Here is a 27,925-nt window from a genome sequence, read left to right on the forward strand (position 1 = left end):
GGTGGATCAGATTTATCCAGGCTCATGCCCAGCGTATACCAATCCACCACAGTCCTCGTGACGGGAACGGAATTGGGAGCGCGACCGAACTTCATAACGACGGGACGGGGGTCAACGTGCATACGCAGAGTTACGTTTTTTAGTAATGCTATATCGAGTATATCTGGGCGATGTACTACAAAGTACCCACCCAACTTAGGGGATTGAAGAAGGACAAATGCAAGTTGCCGAAGAACAGAAAGAGATGCGTTGGTGTCTATTTAATTTATAAACAAAAGGTAGTGGCTTGGCTCTGCCCCTGGCATTGCTGAAGTCCATGGGCGACGGTAACCACTCACCATCAGATGGGCCGTATGCTCCTCTGCCTACAGGGGCAATAAAAAAATAATACATAAATTAAGGTATTGGATATTCCCCAAGCGCCATGACATGTCTTTCCTCAAACGAGGCTTGCAGGGTAGTCAGCGGTAGGCAGCGACTTGGCTGTGCTCCTGGCATTGCTGAGGTCCATGAGCAACGGTAACCGCTTGCGGTCAGGTGGGCCGTAAGCTCGTCAACCTAAAAAGGTAATAAACAAAGTCTTCTGTTTAGCCAAAATGAGGTTATATTTCGTAACAGGATTCGATCGCCTTTATGAGTATTAATCAAGTTATTAAAAACTAGCGACCCGCCCTCGCTTCGCTTCGGAAACATTAAAACACACATGAAACCAAAATAAAAAAAATTTAAAAAAATTAAAAAAAGTAGCCTATGTTCATCAGGGACAATGTCGACTTCTAATGGAAAAAGAATTTTTCAAATCGGTCCAGTAGTTTCGGAGCCTATTCGAAACAAACAAACAAACAAACAAATCTTTCCTCTTTATAATATTAGTATAGAAGTATAGAAAACATATTTTTATATGACGCGAGCCGTAAAGTATTCGACGTGTCGGAAAACGTGAAATGAAAATAATAAACACCAGATTTATTAACTTTTGGGAGTATCTACATTATTATAAAGATTGCGCTTGCGACCACCACCACCCCGCCTATTTCAGCCGTGAAGCAGTAATGCGTATTGGTTTGAAGGGTGGGGCAGCCGTCGTAACTATACTGAGACCTTAAAACTTATATCTCGAGGTGGATGGCGCATTTACGTTATAGATGTCTATGGGCTCCAGTAACCACTTAACATCAGATGGGTGAGCTCGTCCACCCATCTAAGCAATAAATAAAATAAAAAAATACTGCGTTGAAATATCATGAGCTCACTAGCATCGCAATAAGAATGCATATGATTATGGTATTTAAAATACAAGCTTATGATGGGATTCATTTGTAAGCATCACATGTCTGTTTTTATCAAGTCGGAGAGGGTGAAGGTAAAGAAGAAAAGCCAAAAGAACCTGTGCCTCCCAAGCTGCCTCCAGAGCCCGTGTCTACTTGGCAGCCGCCTCCCGAGATACCAGTCGAGAGACCCGGTCAAGGTGTTAATAAGAAGGTAATTGAGTTTTTAACACTAATTACACCAACACTTACTGATACCGATTTCTACCATAGCGGGTAGATAAAGGTATACGACAGGTATTGGGTACCCAAAAAAACAAAAAAATTGTATAATAACTGTAGATTAATTGGTAAAAAAAGTCATGAAGTCAAATGTGCAAAAGCAAAGACTGTGCAAAAAATAATATGACACGTGCATTTTCAATGCAAAAGTTCGAATTGGTTCATTAGACCCGTTATGGTATGTTTAGTGTTAAAGAAAGTCTCAGTCTTAACAGTCTCAAACAAAACTAAACCATTAAATAGCAACAAGTTAAAATGTTCTCGTAAGTCGACACTGGAAGATGTATGGTCCTGAAGAGTTTGTTGTTATAATTGGGTTAAGAATTCTTAAAAAAAAAAGAAACTGCACAGTTCTAAGTCGCTTTTTTTATTGCTTACATTGGTGGACGAGCTCACAGCGCACCTGATGTTAAGTGGTTACTGGAGTCCATAGACATGTACAACGTTAATGCATCACCCACCTTGAGATATGAGTTCTAAAGTCTTAGTATAGTTACAACGGCTGCTCCACCCTTGAAACCGAAACGCATTACTGTTTCACGGCAGATATAGGCAGGGTTACTCATGCGGACTCACAAGACGTCCTACCACCAGTAAAAAAGGTCTCAAGTCAAAAAGTCTCAAAAAGTCTCAGGTATAGGTACAATGGCTCAGGATTTTCTTTGAGGTGCTTCAGCTCCGGTAGTCGTCCGAGAACGACCAACGACTGCAATTAAACGTCCATGTTGTGTTTGTTACCTTAGTTTGTAAACTTAGTTACCTTTTTTTTTTCCTACCTAAGCTGATAGCCTTGAGAGGCTATTTCAGCGTAACCTTAACTAGTAGGTGAGCTCACGAGGCTCAAACCGGAGTGTTGCTAACACTGGCCCTAGCAAGAGCAGTGCTTCGCAGAATCTACCACCAATATCCATCTACCACTGAGAAGATCCGGCGAGAAACTCAGTGGGCAAGTTACCTTTGGTGTTCATTAAAATCAGATAATTTTATGCGTTATTTGAAGGTGTTCTGGGTATGTAATCATCCGGGCGAACAGTGGATCTGTCTCCCGGATGTAACTCCTGATCAGATCAGAGTGGCCCGCCTCACTGTGCGTTGTATGACCGGAAATCTAGACGCGGAGGTGAGAAAATCGACTATTTTAAAAGTGAAACAAGTCAATTGTTGTAATTTCTACTTCACGATTAATCTCTTTTAATTGTCATATTTTTATGTATACAAAGATTATTGGTTCCAACTTTTGTACTATCTTTCTTATTTTAATATCAAGAGTTTTTAACTAAACTTATTAAATCATGTTGGAACTGGGGAGGATTTGTCTTTAGTGTGGGGTTTTGTGTCGTCCATATATTTGATATGCCACCCCTAATATATTACCTAAGGAAAACGTCATTTTTCTTTATAACTGGAAGTACTGGTTTTAAGTTTTAAAGCTAAATGGAATAATATTGTTCGAATTTTAAGTGAGAGGGACATTTGTATCAAGAACATATTAATTTCGGTATCCACAAGGCCGTCCACAGAAATAAAGGCAACATTTTTGGTTTCTGAGAGACCCTTTCAGGCTGTGCAAGTGCTCTTGGCTATGGGTTTAGAACTACTATTACTAAACAACATGGTACGCGTGCATTGTTTGTTCACCCACTTTGTCGTATTTAAATAATAACTTGGATAGTTTTATAGAATTTATTAAACGTAACTTTTTAGAGACAAACAATCTGTATAAATTTTGCAGCAGTAATGGAGGGAAAAATACAATGACACAGATTATACCTATAACATAGATTACCCAACTCAACATACCGCCCCCCCAAAAACGAAGTTTTTGAGAAACATACAGTAAACAATAGCAAAATTGTTCATTCTGATAAGCTCCAAGAGTTGAACCAAACAAATTACTAGAATTTACAATATCAAACATAAATCAGATTTTAAAATACAAATCAGAAAGTACAAAACAACCTATAATAAATAGGTGAATTTTATGAACATTAGGTCATTCTTAATGTATCATTAACTTTACATGAATAAATATTTATATTTTTTAAAACATCCTTCTTTACCAATCCTTTAACCATTATTGCCAATTAAATGTTAACTATTTGTATTAAATATATTTATAGATTTACTTAAATTTAATTTAGTAAAAAACAAAACAATAAAGTTTACAAAGTAACCAAATTTTAAGTTTAATGAAAGTTATTCATTAATTGGCAATTTACACAGTCTACTAATGGATCTCTTAATCAATTTACCACAACATTTTAAGCTGTAAACTCTACAGATGTTATCAGAGCCAGGATATTTTTCAACTATGCGACCTAAGGCCCATTTACCCGGAGGAAGGTGATCTTCCTTAATCAGAACCACTTCTCCAATTTTAAACTCATCCTTTAAAGTTAACCATTTAGGTCTTTGTTGTAAACGTGTGAGATATTCCGTCTTCCATTTATGCCAAAAGTTTTGAAGTATCCTCTGAGTATGTTGCCATCTAGACAGTCTGTTTACATTCACTTGGCTAAGATCTGGTTCAGGTACATTGATTGGAGCTTCTCCAATGAGCAAGTGTCCAGGAGTAAGTACATCTAAATTGTCAATATCATTGTGATCTATTGGACATAATGGCCGTGAGTTTAAGCAGGCTTCAATCTGGCACAGTGTAGTGGACATCTCTTCAAAGGTAAGTGTTCTATCAAGAATTCTTCTTAGCAGCAGTAATGGAGGAAAAAATGCAATGACACAGATTATACCTATAACATAGATTACCCAACTCAACATGCATCATGCTGCAGGTGAAAGAACTGAAACTTCTTTTGTGGTGTGTAGTATTGTGCTTTTCTTCGTTTTCCATCCTTAAATCAAATTAATATTATAATAGCGAATGCTGTGTATAAGAGAAACGACCTAGTTCTCTTCGTCCATTCCCTCTCTCCGAGGTCGAGTGGTTCGCGAGACGTTCTGTTTATTTTCTCACTCTCGCTCATTCTAAATTGTATCTTTTCTCTCTAGCCATAACGAATTAAATAGGGTTACCGTGGTTAATACCATTCTAACGGACGTCTGTTCCATTATATTAAGACGTTGTTTGATTTGATTATTATTATAATAAGTGGATGATACTGTCTCCACTCAAGGTTCAATCGTTTCCGCCGTTTGAGGGAACAGAGCGGAATTATCTGCGCGCTCAATTAGCTCGGATCCAAGCCGGCACGTCCGTGTCTCCTCAGGGTTTCTACACTTTTGGTTCTGGTGAAGAAGAAGATATTGATTTGGAGGAAGGCGGCGGTCGGTAACAGTGAATACCTACTGTATATTAATCATAAGCGCTTAAGTAGCCTAACCTTTTTTTCTAAGCAAAATGGAAACCAATGGCATCTAGAGGTTATACGGACATATGACTTAAACTAGTAAAAGCCCTAAAGCGCTCCTTAGCATTTTGCTAATAAGCGACAGTCCCTGCAAAATACGAGGCTCTTTCTCATGGTAAAAGCCGACACTTAATGATAAATATGCTATTATAAACACCAGTGGAAACGAATGTTTTGTTATGTTTAGGAGATTTAAATTTCAACCCCAATCCGTTTTACCACGGCCACTCGATGAAGGACCTGCTGGACTCGAGCCTCACGTACTGGGTGCATCATGGACGACATATACTGAAGCAGGGTAGGACTCTCTGGTGGAATCCTAATGCTGGAATGGTTAGTTTCGTCGGTTTGATAAAAGTAAAATGTGGTGCGATCATACGAACGCAAGATATTTGACAGATGCTTGAATCTCGCTTACGATATTTTCAAGATAAGCTTGCATATGTACAAGTTCCGAACAACATTCGGGCCGTCGGTCTACCGAACAATATCACCCGCTCGGTGGAAGATCTTACCTTTGTCGTTATAGCCTACATTAGGTACTGTTAGGCCCTTTAACATCTTCGGGCACCGTGTCCAATATAGAGAGGAAGCTTCTTAGGAGTTTCTGTACTCTAGAACGGCTATGAGTAAGAAAATAACCTATGCCAAGCCACTAGCGAGGCAGTTAGAGAAGGCAGCGTCAATAATTATGAAGGAAGAAGAAGCCAATGCCGGAAATACGTGTCTTGTTACGAAAATCCCTTTTTACGTACAAAAACTACAGTGGAGACATTTATGTCGTTTTTTCTTTCTCGTGGAGATACTTATCATGTTGTCTGTCGTGTAGGTCACCGGTACCCTATGTGGCGCACTCGCGAACTTAGTCTTTTAGGTCTCTCAGTAAAAAAATAATTAAAATTAAAAACTTTTATTTCAAGACATCATAAGTCTCGTAGTGTGTTAGTATTACAACTAACTTAAGAACTATGTTAGTATTTAAGCAAATCTATCAACTCCGTTCGTGACAGACTCATCAAGCAGCTTGATAAATCTACCCAGGATCGATCCATCCAGTCTTTCTGCTAATAACCTAATACTAATAATTCGTGTCTCAGTGTCTTCGGATTCGTCTTTCCCAGAGCCTAATAGATGCTTCGGCGCCTTAGTAAGAACATCAAACAGAGAAATCGACATAATTACTTCAGTGCACCGGTGACCTACATGGCAATCAACGTGTTAAAGGCCTTTTCTGTGACGTAGGAAGAAGGTGAAGAAGAGGAAGAAGACGAAGGTCCTCCCCCGCTGGAGCCTGAAAGTGGTCCCCCACTCTTTACCTCGCTGTCCGAAGACTCTAGACTCGAAGGTGAGTTGCGTGTTAACTGGACGACCCACCTTGCACAGCATAATAAGAATGACGTCACCCGTCTTGAGGTCTGCTGTCAGAAATAGGCAAAGACAACAGCGGTACCTAATCGCCCGTGCTTGTGTGATTGCGTAAATTTGTATTTTTTTTAATTGCTTACGTTGGTGGACGAGCTCAGAAGTTAAGTGGTTTCCGGAGACCACAGACAGCTACAACGTAAATGCACCCATCTACTAGTATATTTGGCGGGTTTGATTTTTATTAAACGATTGTCTATTCCTTTACCCTAGAAGTCGTCTGTTAACACGTGTTAGAAAAGGTTAATGTATAGTTCTATACAATAAAACGGGTTCATTCTTTTTTTTTCTTTTTTTTTTGTTGGATTTAATTTATGAATGGATTGTAACCGGCAGGTATGACGGCGTGGAGTGTCCGCAGCAGTTCGTCGCTGACGCCTGAGCGAGCGGTCGCCGCGCTCAGGAGCAACCTGTGGCCCGGAGCCGCCGCCTTCGCCACGTCCGGACAGTACGCATATCATTCGATAGTACAGATTTAATTCTATTTTGTGGCGCAAACTGCAATATTCGGCCGAGTGACGTCATTTGAGGCCAAATAAACGACAAGCCTAATTGCTTATTTCTGCCGTGAAGCAGTAATGCGTTTCGGTTTGAAGGGCGGGGCAGCCGTTGTAACTATACTGCGACCTTTAGAACTTATATCTCAAGGTGGGTTTGGTGGTACGTTGTAGATGTCTATGGGCGCCGGTAACTTAACACCAGGTGGGCTGTGAGCTCGTCCACCCACCTAAGCAATAAATAAAGCCGATAACAGGAAAACTATACTATGGAAACATAAAAATATTGACTAGGAAAGATTTAAAACGAGTAGAGTGGAAAGAAATGAAGGAGGCCTTTGCCAAACTTGGGCAAAAAAAACGAAGTTGTCGATGTGATCGACTCGGCAGAGTCGTTAAGTTTATTATTTGTAAATATCCTTTTTGCGTCTGAATAAAGGCTTTTATTAACGAAAAGAAGTCAAAATAATTCAAAATATATTTAGATATAATAGCGTTTACATATTAGTACTATATGTTTAGGAAGTCTGAATGTATGTACATCGGTTGGGGCTTGAAGTTCGATCCGCCGAACTACGGGCCGGCTCAGTTGCCGCGGCCGCAAGACGAGTACCCCATCGGGCCGGAGGTCATGGAGATGGCGGACCCCACCTTCGCCGACGAAGAGGTCCGACTCATTGCACTTTTTTTTTTGTAGTTTATGGCCTGGTATCTAGACCATTAGGCCAAGTCTTGAGTATTTTTATTCGATTTATTATAATTTCCTCACTGTATTTTTGATGAATTTATATAGAGGCATGTAATAGGATCTATTTTTTAACATATCACTCAGGCGGCGGGAGAGATCTTGCACTGTCACTTGATTTTGCACTATGTCACTAATTTCACTGAAAAGAATCAATCTGTCTCATTGCACATTTATCAATACTAGTGATCCCCCAGTAGTCGAGATTCGAATATAATTAATTGAAATTATAAGTTTGAACATTATTATGGTTCTATTGTCAAATATCAGTAATATAGTTCTTTAATCAGAAATTTCGCCAAGACTATATATACACTATAGACCAGGGGTGGCCAACCGGTAGATCGCTATCGACCAGTCGATCGTGGCAAGACAAAAAATATAAATACATAGAACAGACTGCGCAACATAATCACCAACTCCTGCCCGCATCATCATCTTGTATCATTTGTTAATGACCAATACGTCACATTATTTATCTATTTATTTATAATTTCAGGTTTATTTTAATCTTTTTAATAAAAGTAAATATGCTATTTATTTGTATACTGAACTACATTGTTTCATCAAATTTCAAGAAAGGTCATTGGTAGTTCGCGGAGACTTTCGTCAGAAGACAGTAGATCTTGGTTCTAATCAAGTTGGCCACCCCTGCTGGACCCCTGCTATAGACAAATAATATTAAAGACAGACAATCTTAATCTGCTTTCAATTTGACCACAGACTTTAAATAATAACAGAAGTTTGATAATAAACAAAGTTTTTAAATATATTTACCTAATTTAGGTTAATATTTTACTGTTGGTAGGACCTCTTGTAAGTCCGCACGGGTAGGTGCCACCACCCTGCCTATTAAATGTGAAATTATGTGAAAATGAATTATGTACATAATGACTTTGTTGATTATTTGCAGGCCTACCGTATTGCGCACTTACCCCCTCCGCCTCCGCCTGTGTTGGAGGGAGAGGGAGAGGAATTCGGAGAAGAAGAAGATGAAGAGGATTAGCATAACGGAGGCCGATTAAGTGGTCATTGAAGAAAGTTATTCTTAAATCATTAACAAGTCAATTACCTTTTATTTTTTGTAAGTATTCTTATTATTTTATAGACGTCCATATTTATTAATTTCAATTATAGGAACAGCCCCCCTAGTGGCAAACGTAGGCAAACATTCAAACTCCATACAAATTTGAGTTAACTTTTACGCTATCGAGAACGTTAAAACACTCGCACTGAGCACATTGATCGAAATTCGAATGGAATCGATTTCTTGAATCCACAGGATATGACTATTCAGATTTCGATTTGAGCCGATAAAAAAGTTGATTGCTTCACACAAATTTGATTTTAATTCAGTCTTATGGCGAGTAAATAAAACGTACTGATAATTACTGGTGGTAGGACGTCGTGTGAGTCTGCACGGGTAGGTACCACCGCCCTGCCTATTTCTGCCGTGAAGCAGTAATGCGTTTCGGTTCGAAGGGTGGGGCAGCCGTTGTAACTATACTGAGACCTTAGAACTCATATCTCAAGATAGATGGCGCCATTTACGTTGTAGATGTCTATGGACTCCGGTAACCACTTATCATCAGGTGGGCCGTGAGCTCGTCCATTCACCTAAGCAATAAAAAACAAAAATTACACATCTTTCGTCTTCTGAGTTACGGTAACTACCCTCATTTCTCCTCTCGCGTAAAATAAAACTGTGTGTCGAACATTCGTCGTCTCTCTTACCTTCGAACACGACATCTGCTATCTTTCTCACTCAGTCATGCTCCACATCTCTTCCTACATATATATGATTTTGAGTGTTCGTAATTGACACGTGGACTTTTTGGCGGGAACGCGAGGAGTGAAGTTGTGTGATTTGTTTTATTTTGTCTATTTAGTGTTTCTTCAGGTTTAAATGTGTAATAACGGTGGTTTATTAACTGTTTAATATCTGTGAAAGTGCACAAATGTGGGAAAATGAAACAAAGCGCTGGACGTAATTTCTCGGGATCCTCCAAAAAGTCCACTGAAAAAATCTCAGTAAATGACCACCATTTTACTGAGATTATATTTCATCCCATATCATCTCATTTCATTTAATTTTATCCCAGTTGATTAATGTCTCAAATTAATCATCTTCATTTCATTTCACTCCATATAATTACAAAAAAAAGAATGAAAATTAAAATAAGACATGACTTAAAGGTCTTAGTTACCGTTACCGGGTCATAAAAATCTACGACACGTTCGTATACGGTTTCTGTTGGGGTACCGCACCGCAGAGCGCGGCGCCAAGTTTCGACGGTCACAAATAAAAAACATTTAGATATTTAGATAATTTCCCATGTTTATTCGCTTCAATCCTTAACTGTTTTAGACGCAAATTAAGCCCATCGCAATGCACCAAGTTTAGGCGAAGACCTCATCGCAACGAAATGTTCGTAGTGAAAAATTTACGCAATTAATTACAATTAACATTGGTTCGATGCGATACAGCCATATGAAAATTTAAACTAAATATTCGTGTACGCCGCCCGCCTGCAATTTATTTTGTATACAACAATATGTTTGTTAGTTTTTATATATAACTGTTTTTCTTTGACCTTCTTTGTAATTAATTTTTTTTATGGCTGTTCGGTTGGACTCTGTGGTCTTTAGGTATATGTATAATAATTGCAAAAGTTCCACTACAAAGAAGAATGCGAGTCGAGATCCTAGAATGAATGCAAATCAAAGACATTATCAAAAAAAATAATTTAACTACTAGTTGACAGCGCGCAATGTAAAAAGGTCAACGCCCTCACAGTGAACCACATGACTTTGCTTTAGATTGCGGATTGACGAAATACAAACTTACTCAATAGACGTATTGCACTTAATATATAAAAAACGTTTTCCTCTCGTATATCGTTCTGCTCCGGAAGCAATGATCTTGCGTTTCTCCTTACTTCTTGTGTCGGTGTAGTTGCGGCGCTGACAGCTTGACCTTCCCGGGGAAGTTCCTGGCGACGTCCTCATCGCGCACGGCCTTCAGCAGGTCCCTCTCGCGCGGAGTCCCCGTCGGCTCCTTGAGGAACACCTGGATGGCGGTCTTCGCGGCCTTGCCTCGCTTGCTGGTACCGGGCGTCAGCTTCACTTTGTACCTGAAGGAAGTTGCACCTTCATTGCTTAAAAGGTCACCATAAGCTGGTACTCTTGAGAGGCAATGCCAGCGTAAGGTAACCTGGGGGCGTTGCTAATATTAGCCCTAGCAAGAGCAGTGCTTTGCTGAATCTACCACCGGATCGGAAACGCGACCCACTGAGAAGATCCGGCGAGAAACTCAGTGGGCTGTGTCTGAGAGTTAATTTACTCGTCGAGTCCTTCGTCGCAAGCGACGGGTTCGACGAGGTTCCTAAAACTAGTACCTTTAGTGGATCAGGAGGATCCGTAATGACGTGCTTTAGGCGACGTCGACAGTTTACCATTCGGTCTACAGGATCGGGTATGTAGTTACCGGCGGCCACGATGAGAGGGTTCTCATGTCGTGCCACCTTCTCGAAGTGGGTCTCGCCGTCCCGCCAATATGTCCAACCAGTGTTATGGATCGGTACATTTTTACATTTTATTTGCCGTGAGATAATCTTGCATTTTACAGGTAGCATAGTCGTTTTTGTACATGGCCCAAGACTGTGGACAGGTGGTTTTTTTTTTGCCCTTGTAGGCAGACGAGCGCACGGCCCACCTGATGGCGAGTGGTTACCGTCGCCCATGGACCGTGGTACCGCTGGTGTAAGAGGATACGACAATGTAGCGTCCGGGTAGGGTCGGGTCGGCAGTTACTTGTAGTGGTTGAGCGCGGAGTAGGGAGCCACCACGGGCACCGCGAATAGGAGCTCGTCGTCTGCGAAGGGACTCCCGGTGAGCTGCTGCAGCATCTCCGAGTCGGCGTCCGGCCCCGGCTGCTGCTCGCCCTGGAAGCAACACCACTCACATCTTCAATGCTGTATTTATTAACAGAACTCAGATAAGAAGGATTTGTGGCGTATTTACGTTGTAGACGTTTTTTTTTTTTTTTTTATTGCCTTTGTAGGCAGACGGGCATACGGCCCACCTGATGGTGAGTGGTTACCGTCGCCCATGGACTTCAGCAATGCCAGGGGCAGAGCCAAGCCGCTGCCTACCGCTTAATACTCTCCATAAGCCTCGTTTGAAGAAGGACATGTCATAGCGCTCGGGAAACACCGTGGAGGGGAGCTCATTCCATAGCCGGATGGTGCGTGGCAAAAAAGATCTCTGGAAACGCACTGTGGATGACCGCAGTGGCTCCAGGTAGTATGGATGAACTCTACTCCGGTGGCGGGCGGTGCGATGTCTATGGGCTCCAGTAACCATTTAACAACAGGTGGACTGTGAGCTCGTCCACCCATCTACGGAATAAAAAAGGAGGTTTTCAATATGAACCGCATGTCCTATTATCCTTTAGATTTTACTTATTAAAAAAAATAAAAAAACCTAAAAAAGAGATAGGGTGTCTTAAGGACGTTCGGTTGGAGACTTTTGCCATATTTTTTTGGTCTTTGTATTTAAGTAATTATTAAATAAAAAATACGGTGTCAGTACCTACAAAATGCTTTAAAGAATAATAAAATGTGAAAAGTATGAATAAAATTTGGTATTCCAAATAAAATTTTGGGGAATATTAATGTAGAAATAAATCGCTATTTTATTAATATTTATTCTCTACATCTGTAGTTTTCAAAAATTAATTAATAATTTGATTTGTATTAAATCACTCTTTCCCAAAGTGGGCGATAACGCCCCCTTGTGGGTGCTGCAGGCCTAAAGGGGGGCGATAAGAGACCCAGATGTAATTTTTATCTAGGAGGACTCTTAGCTTAGAGACCGACTGAGCTTTCGATACAGTGGTTTTTAAGTAGGTTAAATTTTTTCAGAGCGCTAAAAATAATTTATTCTCAAAGTGGGCAGTAGACAAAATACGTTTAGGAGCCCCTGAATTAAATGAATATCTATTAATTTGCTCTGGTGCTCGGCCACTAGTTCGTTCCCACGCGGTGCGACGGGGACTCACCTCTTGGTCCGGCTCGAGTTCTTCCTCCGACTCCGCCTCCAGTATGAGCGGCGCCGGGAGGGGGATCTTGTTGGCGCGCTGCTGGCTCTTACTCTTGCCGGGTTTCTCTGCCTTCTTCTGCGCTTTTTTCGATTCCTTCATTTTGCTCGCCGCCTGAGGGAAATGGATCGTTTAAAGCACTGACTGTTAGCACGCAGCCTAGCGACGAGCGCGCCCTCTGTCGCACCCCGCCAGTACTATACGAGACACAGAAGGCGCCCGAGGTACCTTCGAGCGAGTGTACCTGCAACAATCCCATTTTGTACAGTCTCTCGTCTTCGTCCTGGTCCTTATATTTCTCTTTTATCTTCTTTAGCTTCCCTCTCTGTCCTCGTTTCGGTCCGTCTTTCTTATCTTCCTTCTTCTCTTCTTCCTTTACCTTTACTTCTTTCTTCTGTGGTTTCTTCCCGCCCTTTTTGGGGAGGGCCGGAAAAGAGGGTAGTTTGTCTTCGGCTAAAATATTATGTTGCTTTATAAATCAACGCCTTAGTGATTTGGTGGTCGGCGAGCTTGACCAGCGAACCGAATTATGAATATTCTTAAAGATATCATTTTAAGCAATATTATATTTTAATCGTGCCGATTTAAAATCAGAACTTACGCGTCTCCGATATTTCCGATGTCGTCCGTGAGAGCATGACTTGTCCCGTTCCGTGATCGACCTGATTTATGAAAGAAAAAAATGTATGATATTAAAAAAAATTTTACTATCGCACTCATAAATCTCTGATGTATTATGGCTACAGGAGAGATAATAAACCCAGAACTCTACTAGATGGCGTTGTACAACAAACTTTATTGCACTGTATTTTTGTATCGATGTCACTTAAATTTAAGAAGCTTCGGCAATAACATTTTTTTAAAAGGTTTTTATGACCTGGTAACTAAGACCTTTAGGTCAAGTCTTATTTTATTTTCTTATTTTTTATGGAAAATGATATTATGGAGTGAAATGAAATGAAGATGATTAATTTGAGACATTAATCAAGTGTGATGAAATGAAATGAGGTGAGATGAAATATAACCTCAGTAAAATGATGGTCATATACTGACTTTTCAGTGGACTTTATGGAGGATCCCGAGGAGTTACGTCCAGCGGCTTTGTTTTATTTTCCAATATTTGTGCACTTTCACAGATACTGAATAGTTAATAAACCACCGTTATTACGCATTTAAATATTACGCAACCGAAACGCATTTCTGCCGTGAAGCAGTAATGCGTTTCGGTTTGAAGGGCGGGGCAACCGTTGTAACTATACTGAGATCTTAGAACTTACATCTCAAGGTGGGTGGCACATTTACGTTGTAGATGTCTATGGGCTCCAGTAACCATTTAACACCAGGTGGGCTGTGAGCTCGTCCACCCATCTAAGCAATAAAAAAAAAGAAAAATAAAAAAAAATACGTGTGGTACTCGGGGACTGCCGCGGTAAAGCTATTGCAAAGCATTTTTTATCAACTTATGCAATTGCAATTAGACAATAATAATTAAATTTTAAAACAATAATAAAAATAAGACCACGTTATATTTATAAACAAAAGCAAAACATTAACTGTCCCCTTCACACTCATAAGCTAGACCGCGTGAGAGAGAGATGGGCAGACTTTTCATGATGCTCATGCAGTGCGACGTCACGCCGCGCGCTTATTCACAAACACTACACTAGCGAGCTACATAGTAGGCGTAGTGGGGGTGTCAGGTTATTTTCGTTACGGAATTTCTTGATTCAGTCGCCGCGCTCAAGGCCCGCGATAAAAGCTATGCAATAGCTTAAAATTAAACCTGAAGAAACAGTAAATAGACAAAATAAAACAAACACACAACTTCACTCCTCGCGTTCCCGCCAAAAAATCCCTACAATAAGCTGGTAACCAGGCACAGGGGCGGCGCGCGGGTACCTTTATGTGCGTGTCGGGGAGGTCGTCCCCCGAGTCGCTGTCGGTGTCGCCGTCCCGCTCGTTCTGTATCGCCGTCTCGCTCGCACGCGCGTCCGGCGGGTCGGTCGCGCGTGGCTCTTCTGCGATGGTTTCCAGTTTACCTTCCGCTGCTTTAGTGTCCTCCTTGTCCGACGGCTCGTCTGCTCCAAGCCAAGAAATCATAAGCCTTGAAACATACAAATTTCTAGGAAAAAATAAGGAAAAAGAAAATTGTTAGCAGTCAAAAAGCTGACCGTCATCAGACACGACTATCTCCTGGTCTTCCGGGTCGTCCCCGGGAGCGGCGGGCGACTCCTCGTCTGCTCCCAGGGGCTGGCGCTCGCCGCGGTGACGCTCTATGCAGCCGTCTTCGACCTGAAATGACGGCAGATTATTCTAAGGTCTCAAGTATAGTTACAACGGCTGCCCCACCCTTCGAACCGAAACACATTACTGCTTCACGGCAGAAATACGCAATCAGGCTTGTCGTTTACAAGGCCTGAAATGACGTCACTCGTGCGTGCATTGTTGCTTGACGGCAGAAATAGGCAGGGTGGTGGTACCTACCCGTGTGGACTCGCAAGATGTCCTACCACCAGTATGTGTGCTCAACTGTATGGTTTTTGCCCATTTAAATGTAAATTTTAAAGCGCGCACAAACTCTGGTTGCCCGTAGTTATTATACTTCTATAATCACATACTTCGCCAAGACTATAAATCTATTCTCAATTTGACCACCGACTTTAAACAATAACAAAAGATTAACAATGCGTGTATGTATATGATGTGTGTAATATATGCAGCCGTCTTCGACCTGAAAGGACGGCAAATTATTATAATTTTTTTTTATGTGTGGACGAGCTCACAGCCTACCTGGTGTTAAGTAGTTACTGAAGCCCATAGACATCTACAACGTAAATGCGCCACCCACCTTGAGATATAAGTTCTAAGGTCTCAGTATAGTTACAACGGCTGCCCTACCCTTCAAACCGAAACGCATTACTGCTTCCCGGCAGAAATAGGCAGGGTGGTGGTATCTACCCGCGCGGACTCACAAGAGGTCCTATCACTAGTAAAAAGTGTCTTCTAGTCATTAGACAGCGTGGATCCCTTCCCCTACATTTAACTGATGTGTTGTAATTGCATGGTCCACACGGGTAACCGCCTTTTACGATTGACAAAAACAAATTTGTTTTTTCTTACAGGTGTTTGCTCAACAGGCGAAATTCGATCATATTTACTGACAAATTAAAATTTAGATTCTTTTGTGTTTTTCTCTTCTGTTTTACTACTAAATATTATCTTTCCGAGGCGGGACAAGAACTGTTACCAAACTATTTTAATTTATTACACTCATGCGCGTAACTAACTCAATTAAAAAACAAAAGGTTCACAAACTGAGGAGAAATATGGACCAAACTATTTTTTCTCTTCTTATTTCCTTATAGATAATATATTATCTAACTTACTGGTTATGTTGCAATTTCAACAAATGCAAATAGTGTTGGGTTATTAGTAGCTCGACATTTATTATAGAAGGATCACTTCTCTCTCTCTCTCTCTCCTCCTCACTATTTAATGACACGTCAAAACCTCACCCGGAACATGAAACTGAAGCCGAACTGTAGATGCTCCGGCAGCAAATAGTTCTTCTTCCCCCGGATCATGAAGGAGCCGGTGGTGAGGAACTCGCCGGAGGGCGCGGTCTTGCTGACCTGCGAGGCCTGCACCCACCACGACCGGGTCAGCACCTTGGCCTCCCAAGCCACGCTGGGGACCAAAACCTAATGTAGCAGCAGTGGCGGATTAAAGGTCCAGAGTGTCCTAGGCAATCACTTTATCGGCGCCCCTGTACCAGCCATAAATGCCCATCATAATACTATAAATTTTAACTAGTTGTTTTTGCAATTACGATAACGTTGCATCATCAAACCCTAGACTTTATTAGACCAGGACATTTAGTTCAGGCATTTAGTTCTTAATCGTCGATTTGTTATTTTCTTTACGTGCAGGAGCAGGTTCGTTCCTCGTCGTATTAGCGATTTTGAAATGAAAATAGGCCGTTTTTATAATAGTAATCCCCTTTAATCTTCCTTTGATACATTACGTAAAATTTTTAATCGCATTGTGTCGTTGAAAACCTTTTTTGTTTTTTGTTTTTTTTGGCGCATTCGATTATTTTAAAATGATGGAATTAAGCAGTCTGTTCCAGTTGACCAATAGATGGCGCTGTTTTTAAATTCAGACTTGACTTGACTAGGACCAATAGATGGCGTAAACACTTTATTTATTTAATAATTCTGAGCTCGCGTGCCCCTTGTAACTTACACGCCCCTAGGCACGTGCCTAGTTTGCCTTACGGATAATCCGCCTCTGTGTAGCAGACTGTTGTAAGTGGATTCAAAAGAGTATCGTGGAAAGAGATAAGAGCTATAGCTATTAATGACCAGCACTACAGCTCTAAATCTTCAAACATGCGCGTGCAACTTAATGGACGTGAAAGAAGTGTAACTTCTTTTGCGGTGCGTAGTATTGTGGTTTTCATCATCTTTCATACTTAAATCAAATTTCTCTTTTAATAGGGAATGAGGTGTAAAGAGAAATTCTTAGCTCTTTTTGTTCTTTCCCTCTCTCCAAGATAGAGTGGTTCGCGAGATCCTCAGTCTATTTTCTCACTCTCGCTCATCTTAAATTGCATCTTTTCTCTCTAGCCATAACGAACCTGTCGCGAGTTAAGTTTTACTCTCAACGCGCCTAAAGAAGTTTAACTTCGATAATGAATGAGTCATTGTTATTACTTAATTAAAACTCGTTATAATTGTCTTGTAAATTGCTTTTTATATTGAGTACCTCGTTGCTGTTGTGCGGTGTGCTTAGTGCGAGTTTTTTAACGTTCTCGATAGCGTAAAAGTTAGCTCATATTTGTATGGAATGGGATCGTTTGCCTACGTTTGCCGCTAGGGGCGCTGTTCCAATTGCGTACCAACTTGAGTTAACTTTTACGCTATCGAGAACGTTAAGAAACTTGCACTAAGCACACTGCTCGCTGAGGAATCTAATGGATGTGCATGAGATATACCTGCTACATTCCATACCCGGCCTTATAAGTTGTGGGTGCCGCTAAATACCCGGTCCATAAACCCGGTATCAAAATACCTACAGGTATGTGCTAATGCGGTGGAATTGAAGGCAAAAACCCATTGATATATATTTTTTTATTAGGAGCCCATAGACATCTACACTGGGTTTCTAGACCTGAACCAGTATATACCCCTCATCCCTAGATGTACTGTACCTGTAGGCCACCGCGGCCTGCCCGGCCTCGGACAGGGTGCGGGGCGGGACGGTCCCACCCCTGGGGTTCTTGATGATGACGGACGAGGCGCCGGACAGGTCGGCGTGCACGTACACGTCGCCGGCCCTCATGTACCTCTTCACCAGGAGCTCGTTCTGCTGCTGGTCGCGGCCGGCTATCACCTGGAACCACACGGGCTAATCAAGTCTTAGTCCACGTGGACGAGACCTTAAGACCTTAGGTATGTGAGCCACCTTATCGTGCGCGCGGAACTAGTTGGCCGCGCCTTAGGTATGTGAGCGGGGGGACGGAGAGGCGGGGGCACTTGCTGTCATTACTGATATGAGATTTGACACTATGACGGACGAAATCATTATAAACTTTCGAGATGATTCTGAAACAAGTTCAGAGTGTTCTGAATCAACAGATTCAAAGGATATGCCAGAGTGATTTCATATATCATTAAAATATGTCAGAATAATTTCATATACTTAATTTGTTTTTGGTTTATTTTATTATTAATTACAATATAGTTAGTTAGATAGGTACAATATAAACTTTTAAAAGTTCAATTGTTTTTTATTTATTTATTATTTCATTTATTCATTTATTTTTTTAGTTTAGTCATTACTGTGTAATCTCATGTGCGTTACGAGCAGTAAGCAACCCGCCCCCTCACCCCTGTCGCCACCAACTAGTTCCGCGCTCACTATAATAACATCAAGCAATACAGAGGGGTGAAGTCTGGGTAATGATGATCATAAGTAATGCTATCCTGAACTATTTTTTATATTGGAAGCCAGCAGTTACTCATCCATAGGAGTGCTTAGACCACAGACCGTGGCAAATTCACAAATTAAGTGAATTTTATTGTCTCCTAAATTGGTATTTATTATTGTACATGGAGAGGTTTGTGGCAACGGGTGGTTTTTATTGCTCAGATAGGTGAACGAGTTCAAGGCCTACCTGGAGTTAAGTGGTTACCGCAGCAGCCCATACATATCAATAGCATAAATATCGACATATACCTTATTATTATTATGAGTTCTCTGTCTCAGTCGTATACGGCTATTCCATACGAACATTATTAAATACCAAATATTTAATTAAAATAATCTGAATTGTAGTTGTTTGATCGTACGCCCAAGTCTCATAGAACTCACCACGTAATTATCAGACGATATAAACCAGTAGAACTTTTCGAACCAGTAAGTTTTCCGAGCTTTTATAATGTTGCTGATCGTGTGAGCTTCCTTCAAAGTTTGCTTCGTCTTCTTTTCGGCGCTTTTAAGAGCTTTTCCCGAGGATTCGATTGTCTTTTGCTGCTTTTTGGCCGCGTTTCGCTTTTGGTCGTAGTACCTGAATAGTTTTTTATATTTGAAAAGTGGGTAGAACGAAGATTCGGATTAGGTTGAACGAATTAATTGGTAAAATTGAAGCCAAATGAATCTGCAGACCCCTTCCTAGCAAATAAATGATATTTGGAATGGCAGGACTACAGTCGAGCCAAGGAAACTGATCACACATTACTGAAAACAAATCATCACTGCAGATGGCCAAACCGACTCCTCAAACAGTTCTGATGAATTTTTTTATGCTAGAGACGGATGATGAAATAAGTATTTTTTTTATTACATTTACTTTAGATTTCGCATCCATATTACATTCATTAATTTATTCACATAGTATACCAGAATTAAATAAAAAAATAACTACACTTTCGGAATAAAATAAAAATAATAATAATAATAAATAATTAATTATAGAATAAACAAATTTCTCATCATCAAGATGAGGATACCAACGAATACTTTCTAAAGCAACATCACCTCCTAGCATTAGCAAAAGCTGTCAATGACAAGTCAATGTCGATCATCATTGGTTCCGGCTTCTCGTCGTGAAGGTAGGGGTCGGAGAGCAGCAGCGTAATGTGGTTGGTGTTGAGCTTGAGATGCTTGATGCAGGACGCCACCGGGTCCTTGTTCTCCTGGGCCGTCTTTACCAGCAGTTGAATGTCATCCCATGACAGCTGAGAGTAGATGAACTTTTTTTTTTTTTTAAATCCATATCAGTAATAATATCAGTCAGAATCAGTAATTCAGTAATAAGAACAATGAAAATTCTTTGCAAATTGCAATACTAGTTTTCTTTTCCAAAATGTCAATGTAACTTAAGATGTATTGTTCACGTATTGCATTAATTGAATCTAAATTTTGCGGTGTCGCCGATTACGGTTGAAATTCGGTTGCACCACCTTAACCATAAAAAAAATGATGTTAGTTTACTATTTAGTCTGCACGGGTAGGTACCGCCTATTTCTGCCGTGAAGCGTTTCGGTTTGAAGGGTCGGACAGCCATTGTAACTATACTGAGACCTTAGAACTTATATATCAAGGTGGGTGACGCATTTACGTTGTAGATGTCTATGGGCTCCAGTAACTATTTAACACCAGGTGGGCTGTGAGCTCGTCCACCCATCTATGCAATAAAAAAAAAATTATATATATACACATATATGCTTAGTGCGTGTTTTTTAACGTTCTCGATTGCGTAAAAGTTAACTCAAATTTGTATGCACTTGGAACGTTTGCCTGCGTTAGCCACTAGGGGCGCTGTTCCAACTGCGTAAAAATTACAATACACGAGGATTTGGGCCTCGAACCAACGATTCCGATCCTGTAGTAGATTCATTCGCGAAGCAGCTGCCTTTGAATTGTTAGGTCTCCTTTGGAGGCGCTCGGGTAGCTGTTAGCAAATCCCACCCCTCCTGACTGAGCCCGTGCTCTCCCACTTGTCCTGATGAAACTGGAAAGGGCTCCGGGCCACCAAAGCATTACTTTGTAGGGACACAGTTTGTTACAAAATTGTTCGTAGTCACAACATGCGGCGGCGCCCGCAAGCTTCGTTACTTTTTACTTTTTAAGTTGAGTCGCGAATAAACGCTCCGATTAACCAATTCTTGTTATTTAATTATCTCACTTCCAATAACGCTCTGAACCATTATTGACCACTACCAAAATAACTCCTAAAGCTTCAATCATAAAAAAGTTTGCAGAGTAGGGACCTGGCTTTTTTTATATATTTTTTATTGCCCTTTTTGAGTAGTTACCGTCGCCCATGAATTTCAGCAATTCCAGGAGCAGAGCCAAGCCGCTGCCTACCTGGTTGGCGAGCGCCGTCTGTATGGCGGCCCGCGCGCGCTCCACGAGCGGCTCGTTGCTGGCGATGAGCTCGGCGGCGCGCTTGTCCCGGGTCTGCGCGCGCTCCAGCTCCGTCACGCGCCTCTCGTGGTCTCTGCGCACGTTCTGCAGCTTCTTCAGAGCTTCGCGTTCTAGTTGTACGGTCTGGAAATTATCTATTGTTTTATGTATGTACCGAGAAGTGCATAATAAAAAATATGGTTTTATAATGTCTTAGGTTTGATTTTAAAAAATTATGTTGATTTTTGTTTTGTGATGTCTGATTTGTTGGTCACTGTTGAAATCTGAAAAAAGCATTTCGTTTCCACCACTTTAACCCTTTTCCTTGAACCGAGGAAGTCGTGGGTAGTAACTAGAAATGTATTCACATTAACAAAAAAGAAAAAACAGAATCATTTTGTTTTTTTTTTGTTTTTTAATTGAGACTCTTAATTGAGACTTGAGTGGAACTCTATGTTCGTCAGTAAATATGTAGGCTCTCCTTCCGGATTAGGGCGCTCTTCTTTCTTCTGAGTTATGTAACCCTGATATAAAAATTCAGTCAAGAATATGTTTTACTTTCAGCCAGGTTTCGAATTGGGTAATCTATGTGAGCATGTTGTCGTTCAGACTAAACAGTTCTCCACCAAAAAGTTCGATCGCCATATCGAAACATAACACGGAAGGGAATATCAAGCATTCTTAAAGAACTTTGGAACAAATCATCTACAACGTAAATGCGCCACCCACCTTGAGTTATAAGTTCTAAGGTCTCAGTATAGTTACAGAAGAGATCTTGCTAGTTCATAACATGAGGATTATATTGATCAGGTTGTCAAATAGTATAACAGAGCAGTCATATTATTATTTCAAATCATTAGACGAAGTTTGTTGTTCGCTTCGTGATACCAAGAAATATTATCCAATTTTACATGAAATTCAAGCAAAGACTGTTCCTCTGAAATCCCTTTTGAATTAATTTGCTGTAGGTGGCTAGGATTTGAATTTTAAATTGTTGTTATATCTCTTTGTAATTGCAAATGAAAGAGGAGACGTGTTCCACATAAAACTGAGACAAAACTTAGTATTTAAATGAATAAGGCACACGGATTTCAATTTAGTCAGTATATTTATTTATATTTGTTACTGGCTGACCCGGCAGACTTCGTAGTGCCTCAATCGATAAATAAAAGACCTACACTTTTGTATCAAATAAACTTAAAACAAACAAAAGGAATCCGTCCGATGGGGGACACATAAAAGGAAAAACAAAATTGTTATTTAATTCCGAGCATTTTCATATTTATCTACCTTTAAATCTTTTCTGGACTTCCACAAATAACTCAAGATCAAAATTAGCCAAATCGGTCCAGTCGTTCTCGAGTTTTAGCGAGACTAACGAACAGCAATTCATTTTTATATATGTATATAGATTTGGGTTTTAGTGTACTTCTTCTTCATGTTCAGGCAATCATAATTCAGAAAACAATACTTAAAGCTATTAACCGAATTAATATTTCAAAAGATGTTATTACAAAAGTAGAATTTTACACAGGATTTTAAAGAGTCAACAAGAGCTTATCACAGATCTGAAATCAGTGCCATCACTTTGAAAAATTTACTTGTTCTTTCCCAAATAGAATAAAGCTACAACTTTATAATACACTGTAGGTAAGGACCTAAAATAATTATAATTAGAAAGAATCTTGGTTACTATATTACTGAGCACTGACCAGAGACAATGTGGAGTGCTCGTATACTTATTTTCAAATCTGGTAACATATTTATCGAAAACGAACCTATAATCCCAAATGCATTAAAAATTAGTGAAATAGTATCACTTTAAGGTGTTTCAAGTATAATTATGATAAAAAATATGTTTCAACAAACCAAAATCACTATATATATATAACTGTTAAAATCGTCCCATTGAACAGCTATTTGTCAAAATAAATTCTTCTACTGGTTCAAAAGTCCTACAGGTCAAGCTCACGACCAAGCTACGTGTCCCGACAGTAATTTTATTAATATTACCAACGGAAACATGTCACGCCCGGATTCACCAACCGTATATCGTAACAGTCGGGAAAAAATATGATTTATTGTAAGAACGAGAGGAAGAAAAATAATACACAGCGCTGCAGGGCATGAATATACTGCAAATGGTTGTGTGCATTACTATATCTTGATTGCTTGTTGTATAGTTGGGTAAAATGCAATTATTAGTTCTATTAACGTTGGAACTACAGCAGCTATTTTGATGTAACACGATGGCTGAAAGATGGGACTTGATGTTCATAAACAGTCGCGGTATCTGAACATGAAGAGTTTGTTCGGTTTAACCTTTTGATGTCCATTGTCCATGCGTATTGGACATATATTCTTACATTACATTAGTATTAGGACCGCAAAGGGTTAAGAGCAAGAAGACCAAACTGTTATACTACTTAATATTTATATCGTACGATAACGCAAACAATGCGATGGATTCAAAGATATAGCAAAAAAAAGCACTTTACAACCCACCTTACGATAATTGTAAATAGACATGCTTAAACAAAAATCGACTTCAAATAGAAAAAAAAAGATATTCCAAAACAAATTTATATACACTAAAAACAATAATCATCGAAATCGGTTGGCGTGATATTGAGTTATTGAGATATTCATCTATTTGTCGCGCACGTACTCAATGCAAATTTAAGACTTATATGATTTTCTCTTGGCTACCATTATCAGAACTGGACTAAATTGAAATGGGACCACACGGAAAGCGGCAGTTTCCTAATAAAAAAGAATCATTCACCTAGTCAAAAGCTATGAGGTAACAAACATAAAAAAAAATACAGTCGAATTGATAACCTCCTCTTTTTTTGAAGTCGTTTACAAATTAAGAGTTCGCCGTCATCTATGATGTCACGATGCGCGGTGGCATTAACATTACGATATCTATGAGTTCTGGTAACCACACTATAAGGTACATTCTCACTGATCTGCCTAACAAAAAAAAAAAACAAATTTGCAGAAGAAATTAACATAAGATCCCAGCACAGTTTATCAAAAAACACTCATCAGCAATTTACTTTTGTTTCTGTTTGTCCACTTTCAGTCGCCTATATGAAAATTAGATAAAATTATAACTAATTTGTTTACCTGGTCAACTGATAAGTTTATGTTATTGTTTCCTCTGTATATGTGCCTTTATTTTCCGTTCACCCTCTTCGGTCAACTCACACTCTGAGCCAGGAAGCTCAAGCACCTAAGAGTCACCCCAGATGCATCCATGATATTCCACCCGCATATAAAATCAGTCCGCGACCGTGCCGCGTTTATTATCGGCAGACTCTACCCCATGATCTTTAAGCGGAGTTAAATGTGCCTTCTTAACGAGGTGACACTTTATAAAACTTGCATAAGGCCCGTCATGACTTACGCGAGTGTGGTGTTCGCTCACGCGGCCCGCACACATACAGACACCCTCCAATTGCTACAAATTCGTTCCTGCAGGCTACCCGTCATAGCTCCGTCTTCTTTTTTTTTTATTACTTAGATGGGTGGACGAGCTCACAGCCCACCTGGTGTTATGTGGTTACTGGAGCCCATAGACATCTACAACGTAAATGCGCCACCCACCTTGAGATATAAGTTCTAAGGTCTCAGTATAGTTACAACGGCTGCCCCATCTTCCAAACCGAAACGCATTACTGCTTCACAGCAGAAATAGGCAGGGTGGTGGTACCTACCCGTGCGGACTCACAAGAGGTCCTACCATCAGTACTTCACCCCAATGCACGGAGCTCGCACGTCATCGATTGCAAAATAATGTTCAATTTATTTTCAATTGTTGGTTGACAAATGTATCTTTAAATGATTCTTCATAAGAATACAAATAATATAATTATAACAACAACAAAAAAAAAAAAAACTACAATTTTAATCAAGCTACAGGCCGCTAACAGCGCTGCATTTTACGCCTTATGCAAACTAAGTTGTATCTACTTAGCTCGCAGTCGTGACCAACTACTTACCAAGTTATCAGTTTGACAACCACTTAACGTTCCACTAAAGTCTCCTCGAATTTTATTTGAAAGTTGAATTCTGAAAACTGCTCATTTCACCTTTTAATTTTGTATGAATCGGAATCGATTAACATTTGAAACTAAAAAGTAACTCTAGTTATGAATAGTAGATTATGAAATCGAATTGGAATTAATATAAATTTAGAAAAAATAAGAAAAACGCAATAAGAAATCCAGATACTTATGCAATTAAATAGATTTTTGCGGAATAATTTTCGTATCTAATTGCAATACGGAGTGAAAGTAATTAGCATGCTAAGTTTGGAATTAAAATATCAGGAAACACTTCAATAGAAACAAAAGATTAAATCAAACGATTATTAACAGGCAGTTCAACCATTTCTATTATACCGATTACGTATATATTCTGCGATATTTGCTAAGACGTATGTAATACATAAAATACAACAAGTATCAGCCAACAATTAAGGAATTCATGATCAATCTGATTATATTACAGTACACGCACAAGATAGCGTTAATAGCGTCAACAACGCCTTTCAAATCCCTCCAAGAGATCATGACCAAAATCTCAGGTGCATTAAAACAACAATCATTCGATTCTTGAAACTGTGTCGCTCGAAAAGTTTGCGACATAAAAACATAGGTCTTTCTTCCCTTACCTAGTAGTCTAAGGGGCTATTCCAACTTCACGTGGACCGACAGGTGAGGGGACCTGAGAAAATTACTAACACTAGCCCTAGCAAGAGCAGTGCTTCGCTGAATCTACTACCGGATCAGAATCGCGACCCACTGAGAAGATCCGGCGAAAAACTCAGTGGGTTAACACCGATGTTACAACCAATATTTAATACAGAAAATAATTTATAGGATAATAATAAGATTAGGGATACCACTAAAACATATAAACGGATGGTAGCAAAGCAGTATGTGCAATAAATGTCCTCAATGCTGACACAGCTGCCAATTTAAACAAAACAAAAGAAATTGCTTCCATAAAGGACCAGAAATTTGACGATAGCACCAATTTACGTAAACAACGTTTAAAAATCACCACGAAATCGCGTTTCGTGCCGCGGCCCCACCACTCACAGCACACATTCGGCACCACAGTAATGAGTGCAGTAATACTTTAGTGCCCTCCAGCACGACACGAGCGCCCACATTAACCTCCCATTACACGACCTAACCCCCAATCTAATATAATTCATATTTCCGATACATTATGCGTGACATTCGACATCGATGCTCAACAGCTTTATTGTGGAATTATTCTAAATAAAAAAATAAAAACAGCTTACGAAAAGGGTCGCCCCGATTTGGAATTTCATTACAGTGCCCCATCTACACGCCATTAGAAACGTCAGTTGTTCGGTAATATTACTTTTGCTTTAGCTGTGTCCTCGACAAAGGAATATTGTGATAATAGAATAAAACCAGCCTTTGTATATAAACAGGCAAAGGCACAACAGTTAAGTACAATTTTCTTCTCTATTTATCAACCAATTTTCTTTTTTTATAACTGTTCGATTTTCTTTTTTTTCTGTTTTCAAATTGAACCTAAATTGAGGGATCGTGGTTTTAGTTAAACTTCTATAATTGTGCGCACACTCGTACAAGTAATCATGGATCTAGTACAAATTAAGGGATATTTTTTAAATCCTACCTTAGCTGATGGTCTTGAGAGACCATATCAGCGTCACCGGCCGAGTAGGTGAGCACACGGGGCTCAAAGCTGACGTTTTTGCTAACACGAACCCTAGCAAGAGTCGTGCTTCGCAGAATCTACCACCGAATTGGAAACGCGACCCACTGAGAAGTGAGAAGATTTGGCGAGAAACTCAGTGGGCTTTAAGGGAAGGAAAAAAAAAACTTTCTTTTATACACAAGTTTGATTTCGTTATTAATTTTACTGCATTTGCCCGGCCTTAGTTTCTAAGGTCGCAACGTGTCTTGAATGAAGACGCTTAGCCACACAACCACAGAATTCGATGATTGATAGTTAGTTTTATTGAACATAAAATATTCTAATCGAAGACCTCCAAAAGCTGTCTGTGTCTGTGTCTGTCAGGGAACACAATTTTTTTCGTTTCTATTATTATTTATCGTTAAATTTTTATTATCGTTTTATCTGCTTGTACATTTTTGATTACCATTTACCACAATGATGGAGACAGTTCGACTTTGGTTGTCAAGGAATTATTGTGTTTTTCTTCTACAAGCTTGGGCTAAGATAAGCAATATTAACTTATGTTGATATTAACTGTTAGTTAACAACTATGTTAGCTCAGAATTAATGTAGAATTTCCTCTCTTGCCTATTTAAAATGAGATTTAATCTTACGATTAAAATGTTTTAGCGAGGAAACTTTCAGTATGAAAGAATATTAATAAAAGTTATGATATCAAACTTGAAACAAAATGACTTACATTTGGCTTATGAACTCTGACTTCAGAGCAAACACGACCTATTCAGCAGGACTCGAATGAAAATTTCGTTCATAGTTCATAAACTCTGTCAAAACGAACATGAGCCCAGATGCGTACGATTATGTGTATATATTTTTTATACTTTGCCATATAAGTATCCATAAACCTTCGGAACGTTCAAGGCAAAATTCATGCGCTTTATACGCGAATTGTTGAGGGTCACGTAAAAATTCTTACATAATCTAACATAATATTGTCGCCACACAATACCGAGGAGAGCCTTACACTAAATTGATATATTGGCTAGTTGCGTAAGGCCGGTAATCCGTCATTATTAGTGGTAGTCTTCACAGCCAGTAAATTGAAAATACCTTCTAAGTATGAC

General features: G+C 39.8%; 2 protein-coding genes across 4 annotated transcripts; one reads left to right on the plus strand and one right to left on the minus strand.

Moving 5' to 3' along the window:
- The first annotated feature begins 180 nt into the window (after positions 1-180).
- Positions 181-8,665, plus strand: LOC149499843 (radial spoke head protein 6 homolog A-like). Of its 3 annotated transcripts, XM_089738613.1 has the most exons (9): positions 184-248; positions 1,349-1,482; positions 2,551-2,670; positions 4,682-4,832; positions 5,103-5,248; positions 6,158-6,260; positions 6,674-6,785; positions 7,357-7,501; positions 8,493-8,655. In XM_089738613.1, exons 1-9 carry the CDS (start codon positions 218-220, stop codon positions 8,583-8,585), a joined length of 1,035 nt encoding a protein of 344 aa, XP_089594739.1. In that variant the 5' UTR covers positions 184-217; the 3' UTR covers positions 8,586-8,655. The 3 variants fall into 3 exon arrangements, with proteins under 3 accessions (XP_089594741.1, XP_089594740.1, XP_089594739.1); XM_089738614.1 differs by lacking the exon at positions 2,551-2,670 and having other exon boundaries at positions 183-248; positions 8,493-8,657; XM_089738615.1 differs by lacking the exons at positions 4,682-4,832; positions 5,103-5,248 and having other exon boundaries at positions 181-248; positions 8,493-8,665.
- Positions 8,666-9,905: 1,240 nt separating this feature from the next.
- On the minus strand, positions 9,906-24,356 carry LOC149499844 (ribosome quality control complex subunit NEMF homolog). Its single transcript, XM_089738557.1, has 13 exons — positions 24,306-24,356; positions 21,054-21,236; positions 19,722-19,921; positions 19,056-19,251; positions 17,893-18,074; positions 16,196-16,367; positions 14,852-14,972; positions 14,580-14,758; positions 13,282-13,342; positions 12,925-13,133; positions 12,642-12,794; positions 11,393-11,523; positions 9,906-10,713 (listed from the first exon to the last, which is right to left on the minus strand). Exons 1-13 carry the CDS (start codon positions 24,354-24,356, stop codon positions 10,515-10,517), a joined length of 2,037 nt encoding a protein of 678 aa, XP_089594683.1. The 3' UTR covers positions 9,906-10,514.
- Between the last annotated feature and the right edge of the window lie 3,569 nt (positions 24,357-27,925).

The sequence above is a fragment of the Bombyx mandarina genome, chromosome 25, assembly GCF_030267445.1.
Source record: "Bombyx mandarina strain Sakado chromosome 25, ASM3026744v2".
Lineage (NCBI taxonomy): Eukaryota > Metazoa > Arthropoda > Insecta > Lepidoptera > Bombycidae > Bombyx > Bombyx mandarina.